This window comes from Microcaecilia unicolor, chromosome 9, assembly GCF_901765095.1.
Source record: "Microcaecilia unicolor chromosome 9, aMicUni1.1, whole genome shotgun sequence".
In the NCBI taxonomy this organism is placed as follows: domain Eukaryota; kingdom Metazoa; phylum Chordata; class Amphibia; order Gymnophiona; family Siphonopidae; genus Microcaecilia; species Microcaecilia unicolor.
Window position 1 is genome coordinate 96,417,286 of NC_044039.1, and position 13,751 is coordinate 96,431,036.

General features: G+C 44.8%; 1 protein-coding gene across 2 annotated transcripts in view; it reads right to left on the bottom strand.

Annotated features, from left to right (window-relative positions):
- The window catches only part of LOC115477466 (inositol 1,4,5-trisphosphate receptor type 2), an 801,768-nt gene that overhangs the window by 344,044 nt on the left and 443,973 nt on the right, over positions 1-13,751 (bottom strand). For both annotated transcript variants that reach the window (XM_030214365.1, XM_030214364.1), the window contains exon 34: positions 5,768-5,958. In XM_030214365.1, the coding sequence (XP_030070225.1) occupies positions 5,768-5,958 (191 nt within the window). The remainder of the gene's footprint in view (positions 1-5,767; positions 5,959-13,751) is intronic.

Consider the following 13,751-nt stretch of genomic DNA (forward strand, 5'->3'; position numbering starts at 1 on the left):
TCTCTGCCCCGCCCCCGCGTCAATACGTGATGACGGGGAGCGGAACAGAGAGGGTCTGTACTGCGCATTTCTGAGGGAGGGACACCGCTGTCTAACGCTACCCCCACCCGAGTCGCCGCCACCACCCACCTTCTACCCGGTCGGGCCCTCGCTCCACTATTGAAACAGCGAGGGTCCGGGAACGCAGCACTGAGCTCTGCTGAGCTGCCGACATCGCTCTTCCTTCTTCTTCTCTGCCTCTGTCCCGCCCTCGACGACATTACGTCACACGAGGGCGGGACAGGCAGAGAAGAAGAACGAAGGCCGACGTCGGCAGCTCAGCAGAGCTCAGTGCTGCGTTCCCGGACCCTCGCTGTTTCAATAGCGGAGCGAGGGCCCGGCCGGGTGGAAGGTGGGTGGTGACGGCTCCGGGGGGGGGGGGCCCGAATTCGGAGGGGGAGGGGCAGCGGCGAACTCGGCGGCGGGGGCAGGTCTTTCAACCCCCCCCCCCTTCCTATAATAGCCCGTTTTTACGAGCTCAAAGGCTAGTATATATATATACCGGAACACACATCGTGTACAAGCACACATTTACATCTTGGGAGCAGGTGCAAAATTGTTCACTGGCACTGGTGTTCTATTGGGGCTCAATCTGGGAGCCTATCCAGCCTATTTTCGAAGGAGAAGGGCGCCCATCTTCCAACACAGATCGGGAGATGGGCGCCCTTCTCCTAAGGGCGGCCAAATCGGTATAATCGAAAGCCGATTTTGGCCAGCCTCAACTGCTTTCCGTCATGGGGACGGCCAAGTTCAAGGGGGCGTGTCAGCAGTGTACCGAAGGTGGGACGGGGGTGTGGTTAAGAGATGGGCATCCTTGGCGGATAATGGAAAAAAGAAGGGCGGCCCTGACGAGCATTTGGCCGACTTTACGTGGCCCCTTTTTGTTAACGACCAAGCCTTGAAAAGGTGCCCGAACTGACCAGATGACCACTAGAGGGAATCGGGGATGACCTCCCCTTACTCCCCCAGTGGTCACCAACCTCCTCCCACCCAAAAAAAAAATTTTTTAACATTTTTTCCAGCCTCTTTGCCAGTCTCAAATGTCATACCCAGCTCCATCACAGCACTATGCAGGTCCCTGGAGCAGTTTTTAGTGGGTACTGCAGTGCACTTCAGGCAGGCGGACCCAGGCCCATCCCCCCCTCCACCACTTGTGGTGGTAAATGGGAGCCCTCCAAAACCCACCACAAACCCACTGTAACCACATCGAGGTGCCCCCCCCTTTACCTGTAAGGGCTATGGTAGTGTTGTACAGTTGTGGGCTTTGGGGGACTCAGCAACCAAGGTAAGGGAGCTATGCACCTGGGAGCAATTTCTCAACTCCACTGCAGTGCCCCCTAGGGTGCCCGGTTGGTGTCCTGGCATGTGAGGGGGACCAGTACACTACAAATGCTGGCTCCTCCCACGACCAAATGGCTTGGATTTGTTCGGTTTTGAGATGGCCAGCTTCTGTTTCCATTATCGGCGAAAACTGAGGTCAGCCATCTCTATGTCCGGCGATCTCAACATTTAGGTCGACCATCTCTAAGGTTGACCTAAATGTTGAGATTTGGCCGGCCCCGACCGTATTATCAAAACGAAAGATGGATGCCTATCTTGTTCGATAATACGGTTGGCTCCGCCCCTTCCCAGGGCCGTCCCCAGAGATGGGCACCCATCTTATGCTCCTCCACAATGCCTTTATAAAATTCATGCCTTTTTAAATCTCTCATATAATCATCCTGCAATAAAATCAAGCCTATAAGTTGGGGGGAGGGGAAGGGGTAGAGGAACAAAATGGTGGAGATAGTAGCATGTTTGGTTTGATAGATCGAGGTATTGTGTGGGATTTGAGTTTAAACTGGATAGAATGCATTCTGAAAAAGAGCTTGAAGAGGGTTGAAGAAAAAGGACAAGAATGCAAAAATGTTATTAATCATGTTTGCAGTTTTTTTCATTGGGGTGAGAATATTTTACATACATATGTAAGTAAGTATTGCCATACTGGGACAGACCAAAGGCCCATCAAGCCCAGTATCCTATTTCCAACAGTGGCCAATCCAGGTCACAAATACCTGGCAAGATAAAAGTAAAAAACATTTTATATTGCTTATCCCAGAAATAGTGGATTTTCCCCAAGTCCAATTTAATAATGGTCTATGGACTTTTCCTTAAGGAAGCAGTCCAAACCTTTTTTAAACTCTGCTAAGCTAACTGCCATTACCACATTCTCTGGCAACGAATTCCAGAGTTTAATTACACGTTCAGTGAAGAAAATGTTTCCTCTGATTCGTTCTAAATGTACTACTTTGTAGCTTCATCGCATGCCACCTAGTCCTAGTATTTTTAGAAAGCGTAAACAGATGCTTCACGTCTATCTGTTCAACTCCACTCATTATTTTATAGACCTCTATCATATCTCCCGTCAGCCGCCTTTTCTTCAAGCTGAAGAGCCGTGGAGGGGAATAATCGAAAGCGCCGGCGAAATACATGGCCGGCGATGTATTTTGGCGGTGCCGCAAACAGCTGGCCAGACCCATATTTTCGAAAAAGATGGCTGGCCATCTTTTGTTTCGATAATACGGTTCCGGCCAGCCAAATGCATTGGATTTGACCGGGGTTTGAGATGGCCGACTTCATTTTTTAGCGATAATGGAAAGTTATGTCGGCCATCTCAAACCCCGGCCAAATTCAAGGCATTTGGCCGTGGGAGGAGCCAGCATTTTTAGTGCACTGGCCCCCCTGACATGCCAGGACACCAACTGGGCTCCCTAGGGGTCACTGCGGTGGATTTCAGAAAAGCTCCCACGTGCATAGCTCCCTTACTTTGGGAGCTGAGCCCCCCAACCCCCCCCCCCCCCCCAAAACCCACTACCCACAAATGTACTGCACCCACTAAAACTGCTCCAGGGACCTGCATACAGCCTCTAGGTCTTATTGCTGCTGTATAACTTTGGCACACCAGTTCACACCTGAAGAATTATCTCTCTGAAAAAGTCCTTTCTTGAAATAACCACGTTTACTCACAGTTAACTGCAGATCAGAGGTTGTGCCCCACTGGCAAAGAGTCCCCTGGTACTAAGATTAGCAGTAGGTCAGAGCTGGCACAATGGTGTACAATGCCCTCTTTCAGCACCATTCAAGGTAAGAACTACGTTCTCTGACGTGGGTAACACAGGAAAGGGATCTAAAACTGTCTTACAAAAATGGCCACTACCGCATGGACTACAACAGGAAACAAAACAGGGCACACTCTGACCCAGTAAGCAGGGGGAAAAGCAGAGCCTACCAACTACCAATACCTATACCCACCACAATGCATTGTTGATGTGACTCTGCAGTGCAAATAACAGAAAAGGTGCCACACTCACCCCAGAGCCACATCACAAGCAGGCAAAGGCTGTCGGAGGACAAAACACATTCTGCTGTCATGGAGGTGGGTACGGCATTTGAGGCTGGCATAGAGGCTGGCAAAAAAGTATTTGTAACCTGTTTTTTATGCTGGTCAGTTCGGCCACCTTTTTGAAGCTTGGACCTGAAAAAAAAGGGACCAAGTAAAAGCGGCCAAATGCTCTTCATCGCCGGGTTTTTTTTTTCCATTATGGGCTAAAGCCGGCCATTTCGTAACCCCGCCCATGTCCCGTCTTCGCGTCGCTGCCAACACGCCCCCTTGAACTTTCGCCGGCTCTGCGACGGGAAAGCGGCGAAGGTGTCAAAATAGCGGCTTTCGATTATACCGATTTGGCCGCTTTTGCGAGATCGCCGGCCATCTCCTGATTTGTGTCGGAAGATGGCCGGCGCTCACTTTCGAAAATGAGCTGGATAGCCGCTTTAGCCTTTCCTCATAGGGAAATCGTCCCAACCCCTTTATCATTTTCATCGCCCTCCTCTGCACCTTTTCTAATTCCACTATATCTTTTTTGAGATGCGGTGACCAGAATTGAACACAATATTCGAGGTGCGGTCACACCATGGAGTGATACAAAGGCATTATAACGTCCTCAATTTTGTTTTCCATCCCTTTCCTAATAATACCTAACATTCTATTTGCTTTCTAAGCCGCAGCAGCACACTGAGCAGAAGGTTTCATCAACGACGACACCTAGATCCCTTTCTTGGTCTGTGACTTCTAACATAGAATTCCATCTGTAATTATTTAATACCGCTGTAAAACACTTGCCCCACAATTCTATAAAGTTGTGTGCCCAAATTTGCAACTAGGGTGCAAAGTTGCATGTGTGAATTATAAAATAGGGTCAGTTACACGTGTAACTTAATTAGCTAACAATATGCTAATTGACATTAACAACCAATTATTGGCAACAATTAAAATTTACATGCACAGTTGCTCCTAGTCAGTATTCTAGAACTCATGCATGCAAAATCCAAAGCATGCAACTGTAATGGGGGTTTGTTTGCCTGGAAGAGGAATGGATGTGTCATGAGTGTACCTAGCAGTTACATGCGCAGGATATAGAATACTTGCATTTGTGCACCTAACTTCCTACTAGTTATTTAGATTTACACCAGCCATTTGGTTGGCTTAAATGCTCGCACCTAAACTGAACTGCACAAATGCAGACTTATGCTACTATAATATAACAACAATTGCTGCTGGAGCTTTGTCATTAAGACGTAATCAAATGTATAGAAATAAATTAAATATTGCTGTGTTCTAGGAGCCATACTGGCCCTGAAAAGTGCTAGATGTTTTTGCACAAACATGAATTTCATTCAGAGATATACATATACAAACAAGAATGCATGGGTTTTGAGCCTATAGAAAATATTTCTATAGCAAAGCTGATAATTTCTTGCTCCTGTACTCTCTAATCACAGTGAATTTAATTCCCAAATTCAACAGAACAGAAGAACCACACGTTTTTCCAACTTTCAATGTGTGATGATGATGTATAATAGAACCATAACAACCTTGACTGCATACCACATTAATAGCTTTCAAAGCACTTAAACACATTTTCACAAAAAGATTACATTTTGCAGCATGAAATCAGGTAGTAATTATTCCCAAGAAGGAAAGTTAAGTTAAAAAAAAAAAAAAAGGCTAAATAGGCCAAAAGCTTTAAACATACAACATTAACAGAAACATAAGAAAAAGTAAGTGGAATTCTTAAGCAGAGAGAGTAGAAATTTAACACTTTTAGGGCTAGATTCTATATGTGGTGCCAAAAAAAATGCTGTTCTATATCTATAAGCCATGCTTAAAAGTTAGGCATGATTTATACAATAGTGCTTAAGCCTGGAAATTGCGCCTAATTTTAGGCACATCCATTTGCACCAACTGAAATGTGATGCAAATGTGCGCACCAACATTAGGCGCGTATCCCTGTAATTCTATAGTAACGTGCGTTAATTTTAAGAATGTCCCCAGTACACCCATGAGCCTCGCATTTCCACACCCCCTTTTTCAGATCACACATAAAATATAGGCGTGGATCCTGTGTCTAAATGTATGCATATTAATGCCAATTACATCTAATTGGTGCCAATTTGCTTTTTAAAAAGCTAATTATTGGCACTAATTAGCTTATTACTCAATTAAATTACGTATGCAGTTTTTAGCGACCTTTATGGAATTAGGGGATTAGCTTTTAAAAAATAAGTAAATAAATAAAGAACTACATCCTTGAATAGAAAGAGGAGTGAACCCATATTGTGATATGACACTTTTCAGTGTGATATCATTCTTCCAGTTTGGGTGGAATGAAGGTCAGTGTGTTTGCAATACCTGTAGCTTCTCAATAATATTTCGGTAGTCCCAGGCTGGTCCTCCAAGTGCTTCTTTGAAACGAGGCCCTGTGCGTGCAGACATTCTCCATCCCATGGCGGCTCTCTGAACCATGTTGGAATGACTCTTCATGAACAGAGTATTAACCTGGCTGTCCAAATCAACTGGAATCGCAATGCCACGGTTCTTTGCTTTAGCAGAAAGATAAATCAGACTTTTAATATATCTTGCTCTTTTTATTCAAGATCATTACTGCTCATTTCAAGCAGGTCTCAGTAAAACACAATTCTACTATGATTCCATTATGGCAGTAATCTTAACATGGTTCTTCTAGCACTTAATATTTTAATATAATAATAAAGGATGGCTCTACAGATTATTCGTGTTGCATACATCTGCTGAAACATTTTAATAAATTAAACACAGCAAAATGTTGATGATTTTGTTTTCTGTCTCAGTTTTTTAAACGTTTTTAATCATTCTTTATTAAAAAAAAACTAAACTTATTTAAAAACGTCCCCAAAGTCTCCAACCCTCACTTCACCCTTACTAAATAATAATCTGACACCATGGGATCCTTTAGAAAATACTACATGCTGTGTTAGAAAACTGTGACTTGGATACTAAAATATAATCCAAACTGGTGTAAACACCATGAACATTAGAGTAAAAGGTAGTCACGGGTATCCAGGTGTAGCACCCTCAAGATAACCTGTAGTCTTAGCTCAGTCACCTCTTTCTATGTCTTATCCTTTGGTTGTTTTCTAGTGGGCCTGCAGTCCATCCCTGGATAAGCTGTTATATTGAAGTCTCTGCCTATGATAAGCTGACAGCTCCCTAATGACAGCACTTTTGACACTATGGTATAGAAAATTTGGGGCTGCAAATATTAGGTGCATATAATTACACAGCAAAATGTGCTGACCCTGTGTTCTGGTCATCATTATATAGCAATCTTCTGAGTCTTGAATCTGTATGTGGAGTTAAGTATTGCTACCCCATGTTGCCTGTTATTGAATACTGTTTATCCAACCTCTCCCACCCAATCCCTTCTCAGTTTAGAATGTTCACTACTATAAGGTACGTCTCCTGCAAAAAGTGATATCCATCCCCTGTTTTTTCAAATAACCCAGTATTTTTGTTCTTTTATTAATGGTAAGTTGATGCTGTCTACATTAAGAGATGTCACCTGTAACTCAGCCGTTGTCCTACATCCATCATGAGATTCCCACTGCATTTAGCTTTCTTACCTTCACCTTCCCTTTCAACTCCTCCTAATCTTCTGCCCAGCCCTCCCCCTCCATGCATCCAAACACCTTACCCTCAATCCCCTCCCAAATCTCACCCAACCATTCATCTGACAATCCACAAACTCGTCTACAAGGGCCCTACTGCTGTGTGAACTCCAGATCATGTATTTACTATCTAATATAATAATTTGCTCCTCCAACATTCCAATGTGTCTCACTGGGATCGTAACCACCTGCTGACATCACTCCTCCAATGTTCTCCTCCAACGTTCCAATGTGTGTCACTGGGATTGTAACCACCTGCTGACGTCACTCCACCAACGTTCTCCTTCCCCCCTCCCTCCCAGTTCCATGGGACCCTGGAACTGGGAGGGAGGGACAGAGGAAGGGGGGACCCTGGAAATGGGAGGGAGGGGGGCCTGGAACTCGGAGGGAGGTGGAGGGGGCAGGTGAGAGATGCTGCACATGGATGGATGGAGGAGGCAGGGCACAGAGAACGTTGCCTGCATATGGATGAATGCAGGGGAGAATGCATAATGCAGGGGAGGGAGGGGACCCTGAAACTCGGAGGGAGGCAGCAAGGCGATGACCCTGGAACTCGGAGGGAGGGGGACAACAACCCTGGAACTCGGAGGGAGGGAGGGGGGGACGACCCTCGAACTCGGAAGGAGGAAGGGAGGGGGACGACGACCCTGTAACTCAGAGGGAGGGAGGGAGTGGGGGATGACCCTGGAACTCAGAGGGAGGGAGGAAGGGGGGACGACCCTGGAACACACTCACATGCTCACACACACACACACTCTCTCTCTCTCTCTCTCTCTCTCTCACAGACACACTCGCACCGTCTCACTCTCTCTCTGTCACACACACACACTCGCACATTCACTCTCTCTCTCTCACACAGTCACTCTCACACACACTCTCTCAAACACACACTCCGAGGAAAACCTTGCTAGCGCCCGTTTCATTTGTGTCAGAAATGGGCCTTTTTTACTAGTTATTTAGATTTTGTAACACCATTATTATGAAATTGTTCTAGGAGCTGTTCTAATGGGCATCTGTTCAGCTCCTGATCATCACATGACCCCCCCTGAATACATATATTCAGCATCACTCGCAATTCAGATATTGGAGCCAAATACACAGAATAATTTTAGATGTTATGGCTAGGGTTTAAAACCCACATTGTCAGTGTTTGATAACACATTTGTATGCATATTTAACAAAGCTTAGCTGCCAACTGTAAATCTTTAGGTCAAAGCAAAAAGAACTGATATCACTTTCTTTGTGTAGCATGGACTACATAAAGAAATATCCTTATTTTACATTACAGAACAGTTCTTGAATATGTCTAAAAAAGCACTGCAGAATTCAATCTATATCAAGCTCTGAAACAAAGTTGACAATCGGTGTCATAGATGTTACTGAATTCACCCTAAACTTCTGTAGAATAACTAATAAGTCCAAACCATCAAAAAAATATATCCTGTATGCCCCCACCTCCACCCCAGTAGGCAGGACCAGCCCTACCACTGAGTGACTGTGTTCATCACACATAGCTCCACTTTTCTATCCTGATTTTCAGCCCCTACAAAGTTATACAAATGAGGCTCCGCAATTAATCTGGATATGGCCTTGCATCCCTCCCCTCAGGCTGCCCCTGTTGGTAGAAGGGGAAGGCAAATAAAAGGCCTGGTGGTAACAATTCATTAAACATGTTCAATATTTCCAACAAATACTCTTTAAACAGCTCAAATGAGGAGTGTCTCTCAGATTCAGGAACATACTGGCCAATATTCAAAGCTACTTATCTGGATAGTAGTGCTCCTACCTGGATAAGTAGTACTGACTGGCACCATCTCTGGATTTGCAGCACTGTCCTACAACTATCAGGATAGTGCCAGAATGATCCAGGGCAGAATGAGGGCGGTCCTATCAGTTATCTAGTTAGCAGTGATCTTCAGTCTGCTAACAAGATAAAATTAAAACAGCACAAGGGCCATCCTAACTTTATCCAGTTAGCATCCAGATACTGGGTTGAATACCATCAATAACTGGATAGTGCCAGCAGCTGACACTGAATACAGATATTCAGTGCTGGCCTCTGTCCGAATACAGGTGCTGGATATCCGGATTTAATTTAACTGCAGAGGCCAGAATTAAAAAAAAAAAACATAATGTGTTTGTGACAACCCCTAGAGGACTGCGCCATACCACTCTATTGGGAAAACTGACCATTTACTTATATTCTGTTTCCTATTCTTCAGCCAGCCTCCTATCCAACAGCTTTTTAATTTTCTGGGGAGTCTCCACTAAAGGATTAATTGGGAGAGTAAAAAGAGATATTCTGTAAGTGAACAAACCTTTGAAAAATCTACCAGTTATTTGCTTACATAATTTCCTGCACTTTAGAAAGAGAAACAATTCCACAGAACTTAACAGGGATAATGTTATAGGGGGATTTGTGCATGAGACATCCAAAAAGGCACCTGTTGTAAAGGCAACATAAGTGCCTCTGTAGGGGCAAAACAGGCACTACACTGTAGAACTATTCTACAATATGAACTTCACTTTCTACAGACTTTGGCCATGTCAGTTCCTATGCAGAGGCCTGTTCCTGTAATAAGCCTCAAGAACACTGCTGGCACATCAAGGCTAACAGAGGCATAACTACTGTTCAAAACAACTTTTGTTTACTGTGATGGGGACTTTCATGGACAAAAAGAAAACATCTACAGGTCAGGAGCTGGGTCCTAGGGCCCCAAAGACACAACACCGGAAAACCTCAGACTTTGTTATCCCAGCCAGCTTGGTAACAAAACCAAGAACCCCTTCCCTGAAACTGTTATCAGCCGTTCACGCGAGAGCTGCTATCAGCTAGCTCCAAGATAGCCACATGATGAAGGCTCGTTAATCTGTGGCATCACCTGCCTGCATGTTCTTGCCTGGCTCTGAAAAGCTTACTTGCTGACCATCCTGAGTTCCTGTGCTCCTTGCTTGATCGTGAGACTGGTGAAACCCACTTCCCTGCCTCCGTCTGCAGCCCATGATTTTCTACAGCTCCAGTGTTCGTCAGTGTTATCATCTGTCAGGTTGAACTGCTTTTTACATAGTGCTTGGGGTGACAGGTATCTTCTAATTTTCAGGATTAGGGGCTAGCGTGCATTATCTTTATTCCCCCTTGACAGGTACTTCAAAACTAGCACTTTATCATCATTTTGGGTGATTCTGCGTAAGTGCATTTTCTCTGATCACATTTTCTATTTTTGCTGCCATCAGCTAAAAAAATAGCTTTTCTATTTTTTCTAATACTTAAGTGTCCTTTTCGCTCACTGTTTATCATTTGGACTCTTCTGAATGAGTAGAAAGTTGTGATCTATTCCCAGAGTGATACCACTGTTTGTTTTATTTGTACTTCCCTCTCTTTGACGGCCCTCTAATGAGGCCTGGTGATTGAGTTTCGTCCCCATACCTCTGTGTCTTTATAAAACAGATTCCAAGAATGAGCTCCAATAACATCCACACAAAAATCTATACCAGCTCTGAAAAAAGTATAAATGTGTGCGTGTATCCACGTATTTTATAAAATATGCATACGTATTGAACCTCCACCCAAACTATGCCCTAGGAAGAATATATGCACACATTGCATACAAGTGGATGCACTCTTTCCACACATTTATTTTTGCATGATTATGAAGCCATGCAATTTTATAAAACCCCATTTTGTTTAGTGTAACAAAATTCCTAAATTGCTTTTGCATACACCCGGGATGGTGAGCCCTTGGGCTGCAGCAGACAAGTCCACTGGGGAGGCGCAGAACAGAGGCGAACCAGGCACTGAATACAAACAGGATACCAGACATGGCAAATAGACAGAGCACACTCAAGACAAGCAACAAGCACTACCAGAAAAGGGAGGTAGACTAGTCAGGTGGGCCGCAAGGCTGATCTGGAACCCACTTGTACAGAGTCCAAGCGTATGGGCCTCACCGCCGAACTGGAACCGAATCATACCAGAGGGAAGGGAAAAAGAAACAGAACAGAATCTCTTGAGCAAGTACTACTCAAGCAGTGCACACACACTGCACTAAACAGAGCCACAAACAAGGGGTCAAAAGACCCTACACACAGGCACAGAGAAACTGAAGGGGAAAAGACAACCCACATGGTAGAAACCACAAGTAAAAGATAAGAAAACAACACAGGAAGGAAGCACAGGACTGGGCTTAGAACCACAGCTATAAATGAATAGTCCTAACCAAGTCAAACAGACATCACACAGAGAGGTAGCTCAGGGTTGAGCTAGTAGTCCCAGCTAAACGGACGAGCTGTCCACTCATGCCACACAGAGAGGCAGCTCAAGGCTGAGCTAGTAGTCACAGCTAAACAGTAAGAACCACCCACTCAAACACAAACAGAACCAAACAGAGATGATGCTCAGGGCTGTGCTAGAACCATAGCTATAAACGAATAATCCTAACCAAGTCAAACAGAAATCACACAGAGAGGTAACTCAAGGCTGAGCTAGTAGTCCTAGCTAAACGGAAGAGCTGTCCACTCGTGCCACACAGAGAGGCAGCTCAAGGCTGAGATAGTACTCACAGCAAACAGAAGAACCGCCCATTCAAACAGAGAGGATGCACAGGACTGTGCTAGTAGACACAGCTAAACGGAAGAACGGTCCACTCGTGCCACACAGAGAGACCGCTCAAGGCTGCGCTCACAGCTAAACGAAAAAGCAATCCACTCAAACACAATCAGAAACCTCACAGAGAGAACTCAAACAGAAAGCACACAGGAAAACTCAAGACAAGGCCACACAAACGAACACTCACGGCTATGCCACACAGCACTCAGGGATAAGGGAAGCCACTCATGAAGGAACACTCTAAGCTGTACCATACAGCACTCAGGGAAGAGGGAAGCCACTCAAAGTAATACTCAAGAGTGTGCCACCAGACACTCAAGGGAAAAGGGAAGCCACTCATAGGAACACTCTAGGCTGTACCATACAGCACTCAAGGGTAAAGGGAAGTCACCTATAGGAATACACAAGGCTGTGCCACACAGCACTCAAGGGAAAAGGGAAGCCACTCATAGGAACACTCTAGGCTGTACCATACAGCACTCAAGGGTAAAGGGAAGCCACCTATAGGAATACACAAGGCTGTGCCACACAGCACTCAAGGATAAAGGGAAGCCGCTTATAGGAAAACACAAGGCTGTGCCACAGAGTCAAATAACAGACACTAGAGACAAAGGGAAAAGCAAGCAAACAGGGGAAGTTGCCTTTACATACACAAATCAGATAAGGAGCAATGCTCACAAGAATCAGGAGACAAACACAGCAGACAAAGAGTTAACGCAGGCTAAAGGGAAGGGCTGCTTCTAAAACACATCAGAAAGAAGCAGGGCTTACACTGCAGTCAAAGGTTTAAAAGAAACAAAGGGAAAAACAAACAATGCTCTTACCAGAACTCTGGCAGCATCCACAGCCTGGTAGGGTAGGGAAAGGAAAGGCAGGCAGAGTCAGAGCACACACAGCTGCACGGAAGCAAAGTAATCAAGGAAAGCAGCTGGGCTGGCAACAACTGACTCTCTAAACAGTGAAAGACAACAAGGGAAACCACACAAGGAAACAGAACAGGCTTGTGCTGGAGAGCCTAGATAACAAGGAAGGAATCTATTCAGGTACAAACCAGAACCACACACACAGAGAAAAACAGAACAGGGCTTTGCTTGGGAGCAAAGTTAACAGGCAAGTAATCCAAACAGATTCCAACCAGAACAACACACAGAGAAACAGAAGAGGGCTTTGCTTAAGAGCAAACCTAACAGGAAAGTAATCCATACAGATTCAAACCAAAACCATACACACAGGGTCAGGGCTGTGCCCAGAAACACAGCTCAACAAGAAGACCAGTTCCCTCAGAATCAAACAACAAGAAAAGGGAAAATAGACCTGTTGCAAAGGCCATGCAGGAAAGCTCCCTAGGTCCTTATAAAGGAGTAGGCTGATGATGTCACAAGTAGGAAATGAAGCAGAAGCAGGGAGACCAAAGCGAGACATGGCGTCAGGGACACCAAAGTGAGGCTTGGCTAACAGGAAAAAAGGCAGACTGGAGAGGTCACAGAGCTAGACACAGAGAAACAGTAGATCTGGACATAAGGGCATGGCCACAACTATGACATTGGCCCAGAGGACGGTTACTAAAATGATCAGTAATCTTTGTCATAAAGTGTATGGGGACAGACTTTAAGATCTCAATATATAAAATTTGGAAGAAATGCAGGAGAGGGGAGATATGGTAGAGACATTTAAATACCTACATGGCATAAACACACAAGAGGCTAGTCTCTCAACTGAAAGGAGCTCTGGAATAAGTGGGCATAGGATAAAGGTGAAAGGGGACAGATTCAGAAGTAATGGAAAGGGTGGTGAATTCATGGCCTCTTGGTGGAGATGAAACTCTCTAAATTCAAGAAAGCTTGGAAAAAATATATAGGATCTCTAAACGAGTGAAAGGGAGAGTAAATAGCATGGATGGGCAGACTGGATAGGCCATATGGAGGCATATTTTCAAAGCACTTAGCCTTCCAAAGTTCCACAGGTTTCTATGGAACTTTGGAAGGCTAAGTGCTTTGAAAATATGCCTCACGGTCCTTATCTGCCTTCATTTGTCTGTTTCGGTGTACAGTATATTGACCTTTTATACCGTAGTTTTGCCCAA